Source organism: Diabrotica virgifera, chromosome 4, assembly GCF_917563875.1.
Source record: "Diabrotica virgifera virgifera chromosome 4, PGI_DIABVI_V3a".
NCBI lineage: Eukaryota > Metazoa > Arthropoda > Insecta > Coleoptera > Chrysomelidae > Diabrotica > Diabrotica virgifera.
In genome coordinates this window covers 227,540,365-227,563,508 of record NC_065446.1, presented here as the reverse complement: position 1 = coordinate 227,563,508, position 23,144 = coordinate 227,540,365, and the positions used below count along the sequence as shown (strand labels likewise).

The 23,144-nt window shown below is 32.5% G+C and overlaps 2 protein-coding genes across 6 annotated transcripts in view; both read right to left on the bottom strand.

The window, feature by feature from the left end:
• LOC114333678 (G-protein coupled receptor dmsr-1) overlaps window positions 1–23,144 on the bottom strand; it is a 1,080,003-nt gene that overhangs the window by 302,488 nt on the left and 754,371 nt on the right. The gene's annotated exons all lie outside the window — the stretch shown is intronic.
• LOC126883815 (girdin-like) overlaps window positions 15,637–23,144 on the bottom strand; it is a 45,291-nt gene continuing 37,783 nt past the window's right edge. Inside the window, exon 3 of the mRNA XM_050649485.1 lies at window positions 15,637–16,081. Coding sequence (XP_050505442.1) covers window positions 15,637–16,081 — 445 coding nt within the window. The remainder of the gene's footprint in view (window positions 16,082–23,144) is intronic.

The following is a 23,144-nucleotide window of genomic DNA, read 5'->3' as shown; positions in this document are numbered from 1 at the left end:
TGAATACTCTGACGAGTTTACTCCAGAAGAAATTACCTCAGCAATATCAGAAATTAAATCTGGAAAGGCACCCGGCTCCGATAAAATACATCCAGAATTTTTACTCCATTGTGGCAAATATGCTAGGAAATGGCTGGCTGATTTCTACACAGATATATTAAAATCAGGAGAAATCCCCCATTTCCTTAAAAAGGCCTCCATTATAGCCATATTGAAACCAGGAAAAGCAAATGATCAACCCCAAAACTACCGACCGATTGCACTGCTGAGCTGTGTCTATAAACTGTTGGAACGCTTAATCCACAACAGAATTAGTAACACCATATTGGGGGTGATACCTATTGAGCAAGCAGGGTTCAGACCTAACCGCAGCTGCACAGATCAGATCCTATCCCTAACAACACATATCGAAGCAGGTTTTCAAAGAAAGCAAAAAACATCCGTTGCTTTCATTGACCTATCAGCTGCATACGACACCGTCTGGAGACAAGGACTAATCTGCAAACTGATCCGTGCCATCCCGTGCCAAAAGGTAACCAAACTCATTGATAGCATGCTCACCGACAGACCTTTTCACGTAACAATGGGCAACTTAAGAAGTGTCCAAATGAAGCTCAGCAATGGACTGCCACAGGGATCTGTTTTGGCACCCTTACTCTTTAATTTATACATCGCGGACCTACCTAGGACAACTTCGCAGAAATTTGGGTACGCTGACGATTGGGCCATTGCAGCAAGACATAATAACATGAATGTTACAGAGACAATATTGACGGATGACCTTGCTGTTATGGGTGAATATTTTCGCAAATGGAGGCTACGGCCCAATGCAACGAAAACTGAAGTGTGCTGTTTCCATCTTAATAATGCCCAAGCCAACAAAAAACTCTCCGTTCACTTTGAAAACAGACTACTCGCTCATAACTCAACACCAAAATATCTTGGAGTGACTCTTGACAGAACCTTAAGTTTTAAGGAACACCTACAAAGAACGGCAGAAAAACTGAAGACGCGAAATAATATAATCCAAAAGCTATGTGGCACCACATGGGGGTCCTCAGCCTCCGTACTCAGATCATCCGCTCTCGGACTCGTATACTCGGCGGCTGAATATGCTTCGCCGGTATGGCTCAATAGCAAACACACGAAGATCATTGACACCCAATTAAACCAGACAATGCGAATGATCTCAGGTACAATTCGACCAACACCGAACTATTGGCTTCCCATTCTGAGTCACATTCCACCGCCTAAACTAAGAAGAAGTCATTCTCTTCTCAGAGAATATCGAAAAATCGAGGCTAACCATCAACTACCCATCCACCATGATAAGCTTGATATCGAAATGAAAAGACTGCGCTCCAGATATCCCCCATTGTTAAGGGCCACCTCCCTACATCAGGAACATTTCGACCTCACCAACGCTTGGAGAAGACAATGGGAGAGCGACTCACCACAGGAATCACACCAAATGGCCTGTATCGATCAGAAACCGCCAGGCTTTGAACTGCCCCGCAATACATGGACGGCGCTGAACAGAATAAGGACAGGGACCGGTAGATGTGCTGACAGCTTGCATAGATGGGGAAAGGCCCTTACTCCTGAGTGTGATTGTGGTGCGCAACGGCAGACCATCCGCCACATTATTGAGGAATGCCCCCGAAGGCGATACCCTGGAGTTTTCTATGAGTTCCTGAATGCGACCGAAAATGTTTTAGAGTATATTAATACATTAGATGTTCGTTTGTGATACTTCATGTAGTGTTTTATATACTTTTTTTTAAATTATGTGTTCTTGTTGTATCTATGCCATACGATAAATAAATAAATAAGTGCCTTTTACTCCCTTTGAATCATTACTGAGGAACTTCATTCTCGGGAGGAAAAGTAGCACTTTCCTCCCTTGTTATACAAATAGCTATTCCTTTTGTTTTGCTTATTAGCCCAGAGTATATTATATCTATAAAGAAAAACACAGCAAAGCTTATTTAATATAATCGAAGCAACTTGAAAGGAGTCACAATTTAATCGTAGCTCGGTTCATAAAAGATTCTGTAGCAAACTTTTTTTATCAGAGAAGAATTTACACATTTGTTATCTGATACTGCTTTTTTTTTTAATGGATAAATTGGCACAAAGCCAGAGCTAATTGATGTATTCCCCTCAGCATATAAATGTTTGGAGAGAAAGAATTTAGGGTCTGAGATATTATACTAAATTTTTTTCAGGAGTTCTTTGAGAGTCGCTACAGTATGGTTTTATTTTTTGTAAGATGGTATTATAATTTAGACATCTCTCTGCCTAGTTTGAGATTCCATATGAATTAAAGGGTACGACGATTTACGTTTTGTGTAAAATATCAATTTTTAATCATTTTTAATAATAGTGATTTTAAATTTTCTGATTAATTGAGTGATTCGACCATTAATTGATGAAAGTTCATTTTATCTAACAATAAAACACTGAAAACGTTTGTTTTCTACACTTCCACATAATTTATTACAACTATGTGACTACAGCTGTCTCGGCAGAGTGCCTGTCACAAGTGATTTAGATTAATATGGGTTTGCCTTTTTAAAGTCCTTAACTGAAGAGGTTGAGGAGTGAGGAGCTGTTTGTCTTGAGTTGGTCATTCAGAATTAAATCTGTATTTTTCAATTTATTAATTTCTATACATTCTAATAAAGATAGTTTAAGGCCTTTATTCTGAATATGCAGATGAAACTGTTCATTAAAAGAATGATTATGATCTAGAAGGTGAAGTGCGTATGTAGAAGTGTCCGTTTTTCTATTGTTGAAAGCCCTTTTGTGTTCTGCTATCCGTTTGTCAAATGTTCTGCCAGTTTGACCGATGTAAGTTTTCGGACAGTCACCACAAGTTAGTTTGTAAACACCACTCTGTAGGTGTTTTCTCTTTCGGCTCTTATTGTTCTTAATATATTTGCTTAAGTTGTTGTTAGTTCTGAAAGCTGGTGTTATTCCTTTCTTTTTTATGTATCTGGCTTTTTTTGTTGTTATCTTGCCAGTATATGTGATAGAGCAAAAGGTACTGGGTTCTTCCTGTGGTGGTGGATAGACTAATTTCAGGGCTTTCTTATGGAGTTTTTGGTTTAAAATTTTGTTAATTGTTTGCTCGTTATAGCCATTGTAATGATGTTCAGTTCTAATTTGAAGTTATTTTTTTGACATGGGCATTTCTGTCAGTCTATGTATCATGCTATGCTAGGCTGCTAATTTGTGTTGTGTCGGATGGGATGATGAATTATGTATAGTTGTGCCAGTGTGGGTAGGTTTATATAATACGGAGAACTCATGTTTGTTGTATAGTCTGGTAATTGTTAAATCTAGAAAGTTTATGGACTTATTCTGTTCGGTTTTTATTGTAAACTCAATATTACGATGAAGTGAATTAATGTATGATAGAAATTTGTCAAGTTGCCTGTTACTTCCTGTAAAGCATACTAGTATATCATCCACGTATCTCCACCAATATAAGAACTGTTTAAATACGGGATGTTTAGAAATTGTTGTTTCAAGCTGGTTCATAAATGTATCTGATAGCAATGGCCTTAGAGGATTACTCATAATAAGGCCTGCACTGTTGTTTGTGTATATTTGATTATTGAATTTAGAATAGTCTTGAATTATGCAAATTTCAAGAAGGTGTAAAATTTCAGATGCAGTGATCGGATTTGTACTATTATGGTCTAAAAGATTTTTAACTAAAACTAAAGTTTCTGTAGGAGGAACACTAGGAAAAAGATTTTTTACGTCAAATGAGATTAGTCTTGAATTATGCAAATTTCAAGAAGGTGTAAAATTTCAGATGCAGTGATCGGATTTGTACTATTATGGTCTAAAAGATTTTTAACTAAAACTAAAGTTTCTGTAGGAGGAACGCTAGGAAAAAGATTTTTTACGTCAAATGAGATTAGTCTGGAGTTGTTGGGCAATTGAAAATGTTGTATTTTATTAACTAGTTCTAGTGTACTATTTACGGTGAATTTAAGTGATTATTTCATTCATAGGAGATTCTGACCAATAGAAAGCTACAGAAATCTGAATTAAATTTATAATTTTTGATAATCTCCCGTCGTTAAGCATATTACGTCAGATGCCCTTCGTTGCTACGAAAAAATATTCAGTGACATTAATGACAATTAATGTTTTAAAAATTATGAAAGTGATGACTTTCAATCGTCAAATATTTATAAAAACTGTGTGTTTAATGGTACTTACATAAATAAATTACAATAAAATTTTGGTTTTGAACAGTTTTATTCATGAAATAATCGCAACAAATTGCACTCGACCTCTGAAATTAATAAAGAATTTTTGCTCTCGTGACACTTTGACATAATTTCACTCGCCTTCGGCTCGTGAATTTAAAACTGTCAAAGTGTCACTAGGGAAAAATTCAATAATTTCAGAGCTCTTGTGCAATTACTACTGAAAATTTAGTGTATTCTGTAATAATATCTGACAGTTTTTTTGAAAGTTTATATGACGTAGCTGTATAAAAGTAACTACAGGCCTTATTGGGTGGTCAGGTTTGTGTAGTTTAATTAAAAAATATAATTTAGAAGGTTGTGGGTTCATAATATTAAGGTATTTCTGTTCTGTTGGACTTAATATTGATTTTGAATTTTCAATGGCTAGTTTAATTTGTTTTAGGTATTCTTCTGTGGGGTCTTTGTTTAGTGTTATACTATTTTGGTTATTTAAAAATTCTATTGTGTTATTATTATAGTCTCTTTTATCTATAGCAATAGTAGTGTTACCTTTGCCTGCTTTTGTAAATATTATGTCATGTTTTATTGATTTATTTTTAATTGAAACGGCTATTGGGTTATCTTTGTAAAGGAAATATTAGTTTCACTAAAAAATCGGTAATAAATTTTGGAATTATGCTTTTTTCTATGTTCTTGGTAGTTTTGTTTAACGCTACTTCACATTCTACACCTAAATATTCTAATTTTTTTGAGTATTATTTTGAGGCAAGTTGGGTTTGAATCCTTTCTCTAAAAGTTATATCTCGCTATTATTGAATTTAGTATCTGATAAGTTTATAAATCTATTGAATAACTATGATTGGAAAAAATTTTTGTATAATGAGTATTGAGTTTTTTACTATTGCAAACTAGATTATTTAGTTTTTTACACTGTGTATTAAATTTTTTGTCTATTATATTATCTACTTCAGATCCCACGTTAGAATCTAAGATGTCAAATTCTATATTATCTAATCTATAATGCAATTCTGAATGACATACCTTAAGATAAACAGATATAATATCTCGTTTTCTGTACTGGGTGCTAGGGATGGCGGTTTTTGACAAAATACCGGTTTTCGGTTATACCGGTTTTTTTTGCTTACGGTTTAACCTGGCGGTTATAACCGGCCAAAAAACCGGTTTTTGGAAAAACCGGTTTTCGGTTTTTTTAATCCAATCGGTTACAAAGTTACATTTACAATGCACTTTAGTTTGCGATACTCCATTCGACTCGATATCAATATGATCAAAATTAGTACTATCGAAAGAACATAAATATCAATATAAATAAAACACAATTTTTAATAAAACCATTTTATTCTATTAATTAATATATTTATTTATTATTTTATTATTATTATATATAATAAATAAATATATTAATTAATAATAATAAAATGGTTTTATTAAAAATTGTGTTTTATTTATATTGATATTTATGTTCTTTCGATAGTATACCCTATTCCACGAACATACGCCTGTTTTGGATTACTTCGACAACGAATATTTTTACTGTGCAAAATAAGAAGAACGAAAGTAAATTGCAAATTACATTGTTGTTTATTGGAATAATTATTAGCGCTATTTACTTTCGTACTTCTTATGTTGCACAGTAAAATATTCGTTTTCGAAGTAATCCAAAACAGGCGTATGTTCGTGGAATGGCCCATACTAATTTTGATCATATTGATATCGAGTCGAATGGAGTATCGCAAACTAAAGTGTATTGTAAATGTAACTTTGTAACCGATTGGATTAAAAAAACCGAAAACCGTATACGAACCGAATAACCGAATACCAATGTATATATTATATACATTGGATCGAAATAAAATTTGATTTGTGTGAATCCCAAAGATTTGTGAATTTCAGTAGTCAGATGTAGAGAACAGTAAACCAAAATTATTATTACACTACTGCTCAACAGAGAGCGATGAAATAATTCAGGTTCTATTGTCATTGAATATGTTATGAGAGTAGAATATAATATGCAATTATTTTATTCAATTAATGATGCAAATTTCATTTACCATTTAAAAATATAATCCTCTAAAATACCCACCAATTTTCCTCTCCTCCCAAACCCAAAAAAATCCCCAACCATTTCAACTTATAAAAAATTTCCCAGACTCTTTGAAATGGGATTTAAAAAAAATAATATCAACATAAATATTTTACTTAAAAATAAATTGGATAATGCAATTTATAATTTATTTTTACTACCATCAAAAAAAAATTATCAGGTATTACTTTTAACACGTTTGTATATTTGTAGAATAGGTACATTTTAACTCATTAATTTTAATACTTCTTGTATGGGTGTATCGTTTTGAAAACGTAGGGAAATTCTTGGAGATTCGTATTCGTAAACAGTAATTTGATATTCATAGTCAGAGCATTATTTTTGGTAATCAGAAAAAGTAATTCACCCACTTTCAATGTCAAGAGTTAAGTGTGAAAAATAGATGATGTTTGCGTCTTCAACCATATCACTTCTTATGTAAATATTATGATTACAAATATCTTTTCAAGGAAATATTATCATAAAACTTATAAATTGTTTCTGGCTGATGTGAGATTGCACTTTCAGTTTGCTTCTATATTTATAAAATAAAATAAAATTTGAATTAGGGTTTTGTTTGGAATAATTACTTGAGAATAATAATTATGACTGGGATCAAAAATAATACCTAACCTAATCCTAATCACCGTGAAAACCTAATAACCGGTTTTTACTTTAAAAAGAAAAAACCGGTTATAACCGGGACAAAAAAACAACCGGTAAAACCGGTTATTGCGAAGTAAAAAACCGGTTTTAGGTTTAAACCGGTAGGTTTCTCCCATCCCTACTGGGTGCTCTAGCAGGTATCCATCAGAGTCAAACCAGATGGCTGAAACGGGATAGGAGCACCCAGTACAGAAAACGAGATATTATAGCTGTTTATCTTAAGGCATGTCATTCAGAATTGCATTACAGATTAGATAATATCGAATTTGACATCATAGATTCTAACGGAAGGACTGAAGTAAATAATATAACAGACAAAAAATTTAATACACAGTGTAAAAAACTAAATAATCTAATTTGCAATAGTAAAAAACTCAATACTCATTATACAAACATTTTTTCAAATCATAGTTTTTTCAATAGATTTATAAACTTAACAGATAATAAATTCAATAATAGCAAAATAGAACTTTTAGAGAAAGGATTCAAACACAACTTGCCTCAACATATTAATCAAAAAAATTTAGAATATTTAGGTATAGAATGTAAAGTAGCGTTAAACAAAACTGCCAAGAACATAGAAAAAAGCATAATTGCAAAATTTATTACCGATATTTTTGTAGTGAAACTAATAATTCCTGTTACAAATAGAACCAAATAGCCGTTTTATTTAAAAATAAATCAATAAAACATGACATAATATTTACAAATGCAGACAAAGGTAACACTACTATTGCTATAGATAAAAGAGGCTATAATAATAAAACAATAGAATTTTTAAATAACCAAAATAGTGTACCACTAAACAAAGACCCCACAGAAAAATACCGAAAACAAATTAAACTAGCCATTGAAAATTCAAAATCAATATTGAGTCCAACAGAACAGAAATATCTTAATATTATGTTCCCACAACCTCCTAAATTATACTCTTTTATTAAACTACACAAACCGACCACCCAATAAAGCCTGTAGTTTCTTTTTATACAGCACCGTCATATAAACTTGCAAAAAAAAACTGTCAGATATTATTACAGAATACACTAAATTTTCAGTAGTAATTGCACAAGAGTTCTAAAATTCTATATTAATTTTAGAGTTCGAGTGCAATTTGTTGAGATTATTTTATGAATAAAACTGTTCAAAACCAAAATTTTATTGTAATTTATATATGTAAGTACCAATTAGTGAAATTAAACACACAGTTGTTATAAATATGTATTTGACGGTTGAAAGTCATCACTTTTATTATTTTTAAAACATTTGTCATTAATGTCACTGAATGTATTTTTTCGTAGCAACGAAGGGCATCTGACGTAATATGCTTAACGACGGAAGATTATCAAAAATTATCACCTTAATTTGCATGTCTGTAGCTTTCTATTGGTCAGAATCTCCTATGAATGAAATAATTACCTAAATTCACCGTAAAAAATACACTAGAACTAGTTAATAAAATACAACATTATCAATTGCCAACAACTCCAGACTAATCTCATTTGACGTAAAAAATCTTTTTCCTGGTGTTCCTCCCACAGAAACTTTTGTTTTAGTTAAAAATCTTTTAAACCATAATAGTAAAAATCCGATCATTGCATCTGAAATTTTACACCTTCTTGAAATTTGCATAAATCAAGACTAATTGGAATTCTATAATCAAGTATACACAAACAACAGTGCAGGACTTATTATGGGTAATCCTCTAAACCCATTGCTATCAGATATATTTAATAACCTGCTTGAAACAACAATTTCTATACAGGAACTAGCAGGCAACTTGACCAATTTCTATCATACATTAATTCACTTTATAGTAATATTGAGTTTACAATAGAAACCGAACAGAATAAGTCCATAAACTTTCTAGATGTAACAATGACCAGACTATACAACAAACATGAGTTCTCCGTATATCATAAACCTACCCATAGCCCGATCAAGGAACGCAAAATTTTACGAAAACCTCCAAAAAAATAGAAACCTCCAAAAAAGAAGGATGAAAATTTGGCAATAGGTAGTTGAAATTCTCTATTAGTATATCAGAAAAAGTTTACAATTCTATTAGTATATCAGAAAAAGTTTACAATTCTACATCACCTCCATTTTACAAAAATTGGAAAATACGGGGTGAAAAACTTTTTCTCTGGGGTGAAAAATATACGTTCAAAATAAGTCCGGAATTGGATAAAATGAATAATTCTAAGTAACTTTTGTTCTATAGAGTTTTTTTACTAAGTCAATCCTTTTCGAGTTATTTTCGAGTAAATGTGTTCATTTTTAACCAAAAGAAAATGTTTTTGGAAGATTTTTCATAGATAACTCAAAAAGCAAGTATTTTAGCGAAAAAAATATTCTTAGTAAAAATATAGCTTATAAAAAATTGAAAAAAATGGTGTATGCGTGAGGTCTGCAGACTAAGTAAAAGCAGAGTTGCAGCTAATGAAATGTAGGTTCTTCTTCGTCAAATTCCAAACCGAATATTTCAATTTGGAATAACCAAAAAACGGAGCACTTTTCGGGAAAATTCATTACAACTTTTTAAAGTGTTTAAAAAAGGGTTTATTTTTAGCTTTTAAAAAAACTTCTAGCATTAAAAGTAAGCGAGTTACGCTCAAAATATTGTTGGTCCCTTTTATTTTTTTGGTAAAAAAACGCGAAAATTACCCCTTAATTAGCTTCTCAAATAAAATTAATCGTTACCGCTTTACAAGTTACTTTTCTTATGTATTGTTTATATTATCTATAAGTTTCATTGGTTCAAAGTGCTCATTTCTGAAAAAAAATTGGGTTTAAAATAAAACATTTCCTTTTAATTTTGAAAGAAATCGTAATTGTATATGGAATTACCCTTAAAAACAATTATGAATACCAAAAATCTCAAAGAGTAATAAATGTACGTTTTGTTTTTCTAAATTAATATTTTTGATTTTTTGTTTCTTGTTAGACAAAAATTGGTTATGCTATGGCTGTTCAAAATTTCCTTAAACTCGTGATTAGTTAATCGTTCAAGCCATTTTAACTACAGCTTTTTCAAAACGAAGCACTTTAAACCGATGAAACTTACAGATCATATAAATAATACATTGACAAAATAACTTGTAAAGTGGTAATTTTAAAACGTATATGTGATGCTAATTAGGGGGTTATTTTCGCGATTTTTTTACCAAAAAATGAAAGGGACCAACAATATTTGGAGCGTAATTCACTTACTTTAATATTACAATTTTTTTTTAAACAAAAACAAACCTTTTTTTTTAAACACTTAATCTAACAAAAGTTAAAATGAATTTTCCCCTAAAAATGCTCCATTTTTTATTTCACATTGAAATATTCGATTTAGAATTTGACGAAGAAGAACCTACTTTCATTAGCTGCAACTCTGCTTCTACTGGGTCTACAGACCTCATGTATACACAATTTTTTTTTCAATTTTTGATGGGCTATATTTTTACTAAGAATATTTTTTTCGCTAAAATACTTTTTTAGTTATCTCCGAAAAACCGTCCAAAAACATGTTTTATTTTGTTAAACATGAACATGTTCACTCTCAAATAACTTGAAAAGTATTGACTTAGTGAAAAAACTCTATAGAAGAAAAGTTGTTTAGAATTAGTCATTTTATCCAATTCCGGTCTTATTTTGAATGTATTTTTTTCATCTTCGAGAGGGGGGTATTCCCCTCAGTTTTTGTAAAATGGAGGGGATGTAGAATTGTAAACTTTTTCTTATATAATAATAGACAATTTCAACTACCTACTCCTAAATTTCCATCCTTCCTTTATTTTTTTTGAGGTCAGATTGTTCTTTTATCGGGCTACCATGCTGACACAACTATACACAATTCATCATCCCATCCTACACAACAAAAATTAGCAGCCTACCATAGCATGATACATAGACTAACAGAAATTCCCATGTCAAAAAATAACTTCGAGATAGAACTGAACATCATTAAACAAATACCAATAAACAATGGCTATAACGAACAAAAAATTAACAAAATTTTAAACCAAAAACTCCATAAGAAAGCCCTAAGATTAGTCTATCCACCACCACAGAAATAACCCAGTACTCTCTGCTCTATCACATATACTGGCAAGACAACAACAAAAATAGACAGATACATAAAAAGAAAGGAATAACACCAGCTTTCAGAACTAACAACAACTTAAGCAAATATATTAAGAACAGTAAGAGCCGAAAGAGAAAACAACTACAGAGTGGTGTTTACAAACTAATTTGTGGCGACTGTCCAAAAACTTACATCGGTCAAACTGGCAGAACTTTTGACAAACGGATAGCAGAACACAAAAGGGCTTTCAACAATAGAAAAACGGACAGTCCTACGTATGCACTTCACCTTCTAAATCATGATCATTCTTTTAATAAACAGTTTAAGAAAGGCCTGAACAGTTTATTCTTTTAAGAAAGGCCTTAAGCTATCTTTATTAGAATCTATGAAAATTAATAAATTGAAAAATTCAGATTTAATTCTGAATGACCAACTCAAGACAAACAGCTCCCCACTCCTCAACCTCTTCAGTTAAAGACTTTAAAAAGGCAAACGTATAGTAATCTAAATCACTTGAGAAAGGTACTCTGCCGAAACAGTTGTAGTCACATAGTTGTAATAAATTTTGTGGAAGTATAGAAAAAAGGTTTTCAGTGTTTTATTGTTAGAATTTTCTGATTGTTTGTATTTGTATTTCAATATTTATAACAGTTTTGAAAAATTGAAAAAAAAAATAAACGAAGTTAAATCGTGAATTTTAGTAAATACAATGGAATTAATAAATCCGCAACAAACCTGATGCTGTATACCATTAATAACAAATAAATTTTAATGAAAAAATCCTTTATAAAAGGTAAATTTATTAAAAAAACGTTAAAGGGCCCCATCCATCACAGAACGTTTTTGCTCTAAGTAGAGCATCATCAGTGCTGTTACTTTTTTCTTTATTTTCCTTTAATGCGATGACGGCCGGTAGGTGCTGTTATTTAAGTACATATAACCATTTTTAGTGAAGACAAATAATAAAAATTGAAATGTTGACCCAGATAAAAAGAAGAACTGTCGAATCTGTTGAAGAACTAACTGACAGAACTGAAGCTCGCAATGAGATAAGACAGGGAGATTCCCTGAGTCCTCTATTGTTCAACCTGATCATGGATGAAGTAATAAAAAAAGTAAAAACAAAAAAAGGATACCAAATGAGAGAAAAATAACTTAAAATAATCTGCTATGCAGACGACGCAATACTAATCTCCCAAAGTGAAGATGATTTACAACGTATGCTACACCAATTTTTAACATAACCGCTAGAAAATTTAACATGTCAATTTCCCCAAAAAATACTAAATGGATGGTTATAACAGAAAATCTCTCTCGTTCCATCCCTCCTTGTGGAGTATTGGGGGCTTATGCGTTTCTTGGCCAAAAGTGTAAGATTGCTGTCTGGCCGTGACAGCGCATCTTCTTTTGTTTTTATTCTCTGGATAAATTGTGAACTAATTCCTTCCACTCTCTTCTATCCTTTGCTCTCTTTTTGACTTCGCCCCACCTTAGTCTAATTTTTTCGTGTTCTCTCGTTGTTGTTCTTTTCCAGCTGTTGCCTGGTCTGCCCCTCTTTCTTTTCCCCTCTGGTTGGTATTCAAGTTCTTGTCTTGCTATGCTGCTTTGGCCTTTCCTTAAAGTGTGGCCAATTCATTTCCATTTTTTTTCCTTAACTGTAGTAGATACGTTAGTTTGCTTTGTCCTTCCATAGTTCTGTATTAGTTATTTTGTTTGGCCAGTATATTTTCAGGATTTTTCTTAGAGATTTGTTTACATGTTTGTAGTTTTTTAGTTGTATTTTCGTCCTGTTTCCATGTTTCTGCTTCATAGAGCCGTATACTTTTAACGCAACTGTTAAAGATTTTAATTTTTATTGTTTCCGATATTTCGTTTGTTTCCCAAATTCTATTTAAAGCGTTGAATGCGTGTTGCGCCTTTGTTATTCTCGTCTGTATATCCTTTTTACACCCCCCGCTCCTTTCCATGACAGATCCCAGATATGTGAACTTGTCTACCTCTTCTACTTCTTTACCGTTTATCATTATTTTATTATTTGGATGGTTATTATTTTTTAGAAGTTTTTTCTGTGTTTATTCGAAGTCCGATCGTGTCGGAGTACTGTGCCAATTTGTCAATTTTTGCTTGCATATGATTTCGGTGTTCAGTCATCAGGCAGATGTCATCTGCAAATTCGAGATCTTCTAACTGTTTGAAAAGGTTCCACCTGATGCCTGTTCGATCGTCAATTACTTTCCTCATTACCCAATCTATCATAATAAGAAATAGGGTAGGGGATAGTACACAACCCTGTTTGACTCCACTTTCTATGGATATTTCTTCTGTTGCTTCACCTGAATATTCTAGTTTGGCTTTGTATCCTTCGTAGAAGAGTTTAATAAAGTTTATGATTTTTTGTGGTATTCCCTATAATCTAAGGATTTTACACATCTGTGCCCTATTTACACGGTCAAAGCCCTTTTCAAAGTCGATAAAACTCACATCTATATCTTTATTCCATTCACTTGTTTGTTCCAAGATAATTCTAAGGGTGCAAATGTGATCAATATTGGAATGGTTGGAACGGAAGCCTGCTTGGTTGTTTCTCAGTTTTTTATCTAGTTCCGGCTTCAATCTTTCCAAAATGATTTTGGTCAGCACTTTGGATGTGGCACTTAGTAGTGTTATTGCACGCCAATTGTTGCATTTGCTCAGGTCTCCTTTTTTGGGTATTTTTATAATCAATCCCTCTTTCCACTCCTTTGGCAATTCTTCGTCCGTCCATATTTTATTCAAAAGTGTATGTGGCATCTCTATTGACTACTGGGTGTCTGCTTTTATTATGTCAATGGATATATTTTCGATTCCTGCGGCTTTGCCATTTTTTAGTAGTTTCCAATTTCTTCCATTGTAATTTCTCCAATATTCACTTCTAGCTCTAGTGATTCTATTTCATCTTCTATGATTTGAGTTATTTCATGCTTAGCATATATCTCTTCGAAGTATTCCTTCCATCTTTGTATTATTCCTTTCTCATTTTTTATTCTATTTCCTTGTTTATCCTTTACTTCTCGTTTATTTCGTTGTGCTTTTTCTGTTAAGTTTCGTATGATTGTATATTGTGTTCGTAAGTCGTTTTCTTTCGCTGCTTCTTCTGATATATTTAGCATCTCATTTATATAGTTTCTTTTATCTTTTCTGGCTTGTTTTTTACTTCTGCGTTTTTTGCCTTGTATTTCCTTTCAAGTGCCCTCTCTTTTTCCGATCCTTCCTTTTGTAGAATTTCTTCTTTGATTTTTTTTCTTTCTTCTATCAGTAGTAGAGTGTCTTTGGTAATTCATTTTTTATTTTGTCTTCGTTTTAATCCGATTGTTTCTTTTGCTGTACTCATCATCACTTTTTTAAAATATTTCCATGTTTCTACGACTGACTCTCCAGTTTGTTGTGATACTGTTCGGTTAATTGCCAGTTTCTCACTGAATTTATTTCTTATACATTCTTGTTTTAGGGCATCAACGTTGTACTCGTTCCTTCTGCTGATTTTTTGGTTTTTATCTCTGGCTAATTTCATTTTTAGTCTCGCTTTGATTAGCATGTGGTCTTATCCCACATCAGCGCCTCTTAAGCTCCTGACATCTTGCAGCCAGCTTCTCCATATTCAATTATTATGTGGTCTATTTGATTCTTGTATCTTCCTCCCGGTGATTTCCATGTTTCCTTATGTATCCGCTTATGTTTAAAGATGCTTCCGCCTATTAAAAGTTCATTTTGCTCACAAAATTCGATTAATCGATTTCCATTGTCGTTTCTCTCTCCGATTCCCTCCTTTCCCATCACATGTTCATGTCCTTTATTATCATTTCCTATTTTTGCATTAAAGTCTCCGATTACTATTTTTATATCTCTTCTATATTTATTATTAATCCTATTAAACCTTGTTTGTAGTTGCTCGTAAAATTCTTCCTTCTCATTTTCGTCGTTTTTATTTATAGGAGCATATACATTTATTACTATTATGTTATAATATCTTGCCTTCAGTCTCGCCCAAATAATCTTTTTTGACACTGGTTCCCACTCTACTAGAGCTTTTCTCCCCTTTTGGGCTAGCAGTATTGCCACTCCCTTTTCGTGTTTGTCATTTACATCCGTGTTCCCAGAATATATCATTAGCTGTTAGTCACCTACTCGGCTTGATCCACTACCATTCCATCTTGTTTCGCTTAGTCCGACAATGTCTAATTTGTACTTATCAATTTCTTGGCTTAGCTGCACCAATTTGCCGGTTTCGTGTAGGGTTCTTACATTCCATGCACCTATAAATATGTTCTCTCTTATGTCTATTTCATGTTCATCTTTCGTTTTTGCTCTATTTCTATTTTCGTCCTTGCTCAATTTCTTTTTCTGTGTCTTGTCTGTCGTGATTAAATTTGTGCTTTTGTTTGTGTATTTTCATCTTCTGTTAGTTTTTTGGATTTCCCTAGTCTTCTTCTATCTGGTTGCTGTATTGATTGAATTTGTGTGTTTTTCCATCTACTATTAATTTATTATACTTTATTGTAACACTTTTACCCTTATTAATTTCTTCATTTGCGACTTGTCTTATTTTTTTTCTGTGTTTGTAGTTCTTCTTTTGTTATGTCATTATTTATATATACTTTATTGCCTTTTATGGGTTTTAGTTTAGCTTTATTTTGCATGATCTTTTCTTTTTCAAACTTGTTCTGTAGTTTGAGCAAACATGTTTTTTCTCCCAGTTTGATAACTTCTTCGATTTGAACATTGATATTCGTTTCTTTTTCCATGAAGTTTCCTACAGTTTGTTTCAGTTCATTTCTATCGATTTTATCTATTGGCAAGCCTTGTATTACAACATTATTTACTTTCCTTTCCTTTTCTAGTCTTTGTACACGTATTTTCATATCGTTTAGTTCTTTTTTCATTTCTTCCTTCTCCTTGTGTTTAGTTTGGTTTTCTTGTTTAACTTTCTCCAATTCTGTTTTCAGGTCGTTTAATTCTTTTGGGGACACCCTGTATTATATAAAAATAAACTGTTAGTTGATATTACGTTTATTATATTTTACATTGTAAATTATGATTCGGGAGTGCTCCTAGTAGCATTTAACGTGTCTTGGTTTTTTTATTTCTACTGCATCTTGATTGTAAATTTAGTATAGGGTCCAACTGAATGGAGGTAATATCGATAGGCAAACAAAATAGAAGAATAGAATTGTTACAAAATTTCACAGAAAGGGAACCAGTGAAGAAATATTCAGATTAAATTTTTCTTGGATCTCTGCCTGCATAATAAGTTGGGGTAATTTGTATCTTTCTCCACGTGTAATATGTCCGAGATATTCAAATTTTCTTTTTTTGTTTTGATATTCCAGACTTCCATTTTTTATTCATGTTTCTCCTCTTTGTTTGTGTCGTGTTCTGTCCTTGATATTTTCAGAATTCTTCTACACACCCATAACTCGAATGATTACAGTTTTTTCATGTCCCATTCAGTGTCCACACTTCTATTTCATAAAACAAATTCGAGAAAACGGAGCACCTGGCCAACCTAACTCTTAGCTCTTACTTCAAATCTCTTGTGCACTGCTTTAATTTTGTTAAACTTGCATTAATTACCAAATACTAAAGACGGGTCCAGGTAGCTTACCCTACTATTTTGTTATAATATTCCATGTGGTGAGACCGCTCTGGTCGGAAAAAATTTCTGATTCGGTTTCTTTGTGGATTTCTATTCAAAAATGTCCCCTTTAAAAAAATCTGAAGGGTGCCGGGCGGAATTTTTGGGCAGAAATTGTTTAAAAATTTTTTTAAACAAACACAAAAGATCACTTTTTTTGGCCTGGAACATATATTTTAGGTTTTTGGGCCTTTCTAAATCAGAAAGGTATTTTGTAATTTTTCTTAAAAATTGATAGTTTTCGAGTTATAGGCGATTTAAAATCTGAAAAATGCAAAAATACGCATTTTCTAGGCTTAAAAACTCATATTTAAATTAAAATTTTTGAGGTAGCTTCAAGATTCTGAAGAGCAATCGCGTCTAACCTTTATATATACCGTTGTTTCTTAATTGTTAAATATGCGTGTTTATCCGATTTTTTACAGTTGCGGCGCGCTCTATTTCAAAAATCTGCTATTTTCCTCCGAAAAATATTTTTTTCTAGATTCTTTGGGATATTTTAAATGAAATAAGTTTCTTGACATTTAAAAGTTATTAGTTTTAAAGTTATAAGTGATTTAAAATCCAAAAAATGCCAAAAAAATGCATGTTTGGATTTTTAATCGCATATAACTGGTAACTTTTGAGAAAAATGTCAAGAAATTTATTTCATTTTGAATGTCCCAAAGAATCTAGAAAACATATTTTTCGGGGAAAAATTGGAGATTTTTAAAACAGAGCGCGCCGCACCGGCAAAAAAATCGGATGAACGTGCATATTTAACAATTAAAAAACAGGGGTTTAAATTAAGGTTAGACACAATCACTCTTCAGAATCTGGAGGCTGAATGTATAAACTTCAATTTAAGCATTTAGCAACCCTAAGAATACTTATTTAAATATGAGTGTTTAGGCCTTGAAAATGCGTATTTTCGCATTTTTCAGATATTAAATCGCTTTTAACTCGAAAACTGTAAATTTTTGAGAAAATTTATAAGATACCTTTTTTGTTTAGAATGACCCACAAAACTTAAAAATATATGCTCCGGAGCAAAAACGCAATCTTTTGTATTTGTTTAAAAAAATTGTTGAAACAATTTCTTCCCAAAAATTCCGCCCGGTACCCTTCAGATTTGTTTAAAGGGGACATTTTTGAATAGGAATCCACAAAGAAACCGAAAAAGAAATTTTTCCAGACGGCAGCGGTCTCACCACATGGACTTTATATTTATTACTTGAAAATCTGGAAAGCACTTTATGACATAAACATATTAATAAACTTCTCGTCAAAAGGGATATAGAAAATTCTGCTGAATTTTCATAGTAGATTTTTTCGTAAACAGAATAACAGATTCCGCTAATTTTTTTTATTATTTTAGATTTTTCTTTAGTATTTACACACTTATGCACAGGTTTACTAAAACTTTTTTTGTACTTATACCGGGTGGAAGAAAAGAAATGTTTTTCTTATGTTAAGTTTGAGATGCCCTGTATGGAGGACGAGGTACAAATGTGAGTATACATCGAAATTCTATTGTAGTCTTATATTTTGTGAACATTTTGTTTCTTGAATGTCCCTGATATCTTTAGAAACAAAAAATAGACGGTTTTGTAACTTAACATGTGTTTTAACCGAAACAAAAGTTTGAGACACCTTGTATTGAGACAAGGGCACAAAGGTGAGTATACCTCGATATTATGTTGTAGTCTCATATTTTGTGAATATTTTATTTTTTTAATTTCTCTGATATCTTTAACAACAAAGAAACTAGACGGTCTTACTCTTTAATTTGTGTTTTAACTGACGACTTGCGCCACATCACACATGTGAAATATAGAAACACATATTAAAGAGTAATACCGTCTAGTTTCTTTGTTATTCGTAACGGAACATCACAACAAATATGGGAGACTTTTAAACATTGTGTAACAACACCAATTGATCATCCAAAGATAAATAATCCTGTGAAACGGAAACACTGGATAAGAGATGAAACCTTTCAAATAATTGAAAATAGAAGAAATCTTTGTCAAAGTGGCGTGCATAGTGAAAGGGAAAACGCTAGTTTAAGAAACCTCAATAGAGAAATAAAACGAAGATGCAAGACAGGCAAAAACCAGTACTACCACGGTATATGCAAAGAAATTGAGAGACATGATCAAATAATCAGCCGAGAGATCTATTTAGAAAAATACGCTACTTAACAAGAGACTTTAAAGCCAGAACTTGGGCCATTGAAGACAACACTGGGACTCTGAGAACAAACAGAGAAGATATAGCAGAGACATGGAGATCGTATTGCAGGGACTTATATAAAGATGCTCAACGCCAAGAACCTGTTAACCAAATCTCTGACGAGGTGGAAGAAGAACCTGAAATACTTGAAAATGAAGTAAGACTCGCGGTCAGTAATCTCAAATATAATAAAGCACCAGGTCCAGATATGATAACAGCAGAAATGCTCAAAGCCACAGAAGAAACTGGCGTAAAACTACTTCATCTACTCTGTAACCAAATATGGCATTCAAAACAATGGCCTGAAGACTGGACAAAATCTACAATAACCACAATTCATAAAAAAGGCAGCTTCCATAAATGCGACAATTATAGAACTATTTCTCTTATATCACATGCCAGTAAAATAATGCTACATATAATCAACGAGAGACTAAAAACATTCCTTCAAAGGGAAATTCCTGTTAAATATCAGACAGATAATCGAAAAATCTAGGGAATTCAATAATCCCCTGTACATATGCTTTATAAATTATCGTAAGGCGTTCGACAGGGTCAAATGGAGACACTTATGGCAAATACTAAAAGAAGTGGGCGTACCCCAACACCTTATTTCGCCACAATTATTCAATATATATGGAGAGCATATTATGAGAAGAGCACTTGAAGGATGGGAAAAAGGCATCTCAATAAATGGTCATAAAATAAACAACCTACGTTTCGCAGATGACGTATGCAAATAGTCAAGCAGAGGTGATTGATGTTATACGACTGGTTGAAAACGAAAGTCAAATATTTGGTCTGCAATTAAACATATTAAAGACAAAGATCATGATAGTGGATAGACTACATAACAATCAGCCACATATAACCACAATTGATCGGTTTGAGGTTGTGAACTCATACTTATATCTGGGATCATTAATCACAAACACAGGGTCACTACAGGAGGAAATAAATCGTAGATGTGATCTAGCAAAAGTCGCCACAGCAAAAATGACCACAATATGGAAGGACTGTCAAATTTCAAGAGCGTTAAAGATGAGGTTGATCAACTGCTTAATATTCCCAATACTGATTTACGGATGTGTCTTGGACCCTGAGAAATTCGGAAAGAAGAAAGATAGACGCCACTGAAATGTTCTGTTGGAGACGAATTCCTTGGACCGACCATAGAACAAATAATTCGATTTTAAGAGAGCTAAAAGTTAGCCAACGGCTCTCCAGTAAAGTCCATCTCCAACAATTAAAATACTTTGGATATGTTATGAAAGCCAACACAGAAAACATGGAAAGACTCATTATACAAGGAAAGGTGGAAGGCCGAAGATCACGAGGAAGATCCCCAACAAGATGGATAGATCAGATTACAGGAATATGCAAAAGACCTATGCATGAATTAAAAGAAATTACCAGAGACAGAGATCTTTAGAGACGGACAATACACGATATCACGTCGACCACAACACTCCCTCCGGGGGGTCAGGATTGAAGAGAGAGAGTTCTTTGTTATTAAAGATATCAGAGAAATTAAAAAAATAAAATATTCAGAAAATATGAGCCTACAACATAATATCAAGGTATGCCTTTGTGCCTTTTTCTCCCTACAAGGTGGCTCAAACTTTTGTTTCGGTTAAAACACATGTTAAATTACAAAAGCGTCTATTTTTTTTGTTTCTAAAGATATCAGGGACATTCAAACAACAACATGTTCACAAAACATAAGACTACAATATGGTTCTGATGTATACTCACATTTGTACCTCGTTCTCCCTACAGGGTGACTCAAACTTAACATAAGAAAAACATTTCTTTTCTTCCACCCGGTATAAGTACAAAACATAAGTTTGAGTAAACCTTTGCACAACTGTGTAAATACTAAAGAAAAATCTAAAATAGAAAAAAATATCGGAATCCGTCTATTCGCGAAAAAATCAACTATGAAAGTCAGCATAATTTTCTATCTCCCTAACTTTTGACGAGCAGTTTATTATTCAAATACGCTGAAATTATCTAGTATAAGCATATTGTTTAGATTGTTTTTATAGTATATGTATAGATATAGATAGATAAGGCGCTAAATCATGAGGGCCCTAAAATCTGCATTTTGTGCCGTTGATAATACAATATTTTTCCTATAACTCATTAGACACACCAGAAGTTTTAACACTTTTACCGCAAAAAATAAAAATAAATAGAAGATCGAGAAATATTCTGAGGGGACGTTGCCCAGGTAACTACTAAAATAATAAAAAAAATTTGTCAAAATATGATCAAATTTTTTTCATCCTTTTTTTAAATTTTTTTCTAGGGTTTAAGAGTTTTTGTTATAAGACATTAAATGTCCTGTGGCATTTATATTTAAATATTAAAATTTTAAATATAAAATTCGCGACGTAATCCTTTAAAAAATTTCTCAGTAAATTGGTAATTGTTTTGCATATTACAAAATATAAGAACTTTCCTGAAAAACAGAATTGTAATTTTGTCTTTAGTGTTTGTCTTTTTGAGTAAACTTAGAAATATTTAATTGGCTTCAGAGGAAGTCTTAATTACTCAAGTTCCCATTAAGATTGAACTTGCTTTTAAAGAACTCACTTTCCAGGAATATTTCCACGTGAACTGCATTCTTAATTTTTTGTTGTGGTAATTAGTCCGACACGGATCTTTGTTTTTAGAACACTTTTAATTAAAACTTCATTAAATAATACACTTAGGGCCGGTTGTTCGAACGCTAATCAAGAATGATCATTATTAAATATTTAATTACTGTCACCAAAACTGTCAATGTCAACTTTGTTTGGGTTGCTTAAAACATAATTAATTATAATTATAAGATTTATTATTAATTATGTTAATAATTATTGTTATATTAATTGATTATAGACTCCACAGACATTTTAACAACCCAAACAAAGTTGACATTGACAGTAATTAATTATTTGATAAATCATTGTTGATTAGCGTTCGAACAACCGGCCCTAAGGGCCGGTTGTTCGAACGTTAATCAACAATGATCATTATCTTCTTCTTCTTTCTCATAATCCTTAGTGCCCTTCAGGGCGTCGGATGTCGGGTTCCGCCTTTTATCCACTTCTTCCAATTGCTTCTATTGGTGGCCAGGTTCTTCATATCCCTCATACTGATGTGTCTCCTTTCACCTATATCTTGGATCTGGTCCATCCATGTCTTCCTCGGCCTTCCCTTTTTTCTTTTGTTTCCCATTTTGGCTTCATGTACCTTCTTTGTAAGTCTATTTTGCTCCATTCGTTGTATGTGTCCAAACCAGCTTAATTGTTTGTTTTCGATCTTCCTAATTATCGGTTCTTGTTCCAACTCTCTTCTTATATCTTCATTTCTGAATCTGTCAAACTTCGTAACTCCGGCTATTTTTCTCATGTATTTCATCTCCGTCGCGTTTATCATTGATTCATGTTTCTTTTGGACAATCCATGTTTCCGTCCCATATGTCATTATCGGATTTACTATGCTGTTATATAATCTGAGTTTAGTTTTGTTGCTTATTTCTGACTTTCCAAAAATTGTATTATTTAAAGAGTAATACACGCTAGTTGCCTTCTTCAGTTTATTACTTATTGCCAAGTCCGTTTTCCCATCATCTGTTATTATATTTCCCAGATATTCAAAAGTAGATACATGTTCTATTACTTTTTCCCTTACTATTATATTAGTATTCCTTTCTCTTTTCTCATCTTCATTTATTATCATAAGTTTTGTTTTGTTGAGGTTCATTTCCATTTTTAATTTATGTATCTCTTTTTGCCAAATATCTATTAGTTTCTGCATTCTCTCTACTGTGTCTGTGATTAGAACTATATCATCAGCGTATAGAAGGGAGTTGATCTTTATTGCATTTAAGTTTTTATATCCTACTATGTATTGAAGGTTTCTTGTTTGATCTTTGGTATTTTTGATTAAAGTATCCATGACTATTATAAACAAGAGGGGGCTTAGTCCATCTCCTTGTTTAATTCCCTTATCCCATTTAAAAGTGCCTGATCTTTCTCCATTTATTTGTACTTGGCCTTCTACTTCCATATATATAGATTTTATGACTTTTATCATCTTTTTTGGTATATTATAGCTCTCCAATATTTTCCACAATATTTCTCTGTTTATCGTATCAAATGCCGCCTTCAGATCGACGAACATGAGAAATAGTTC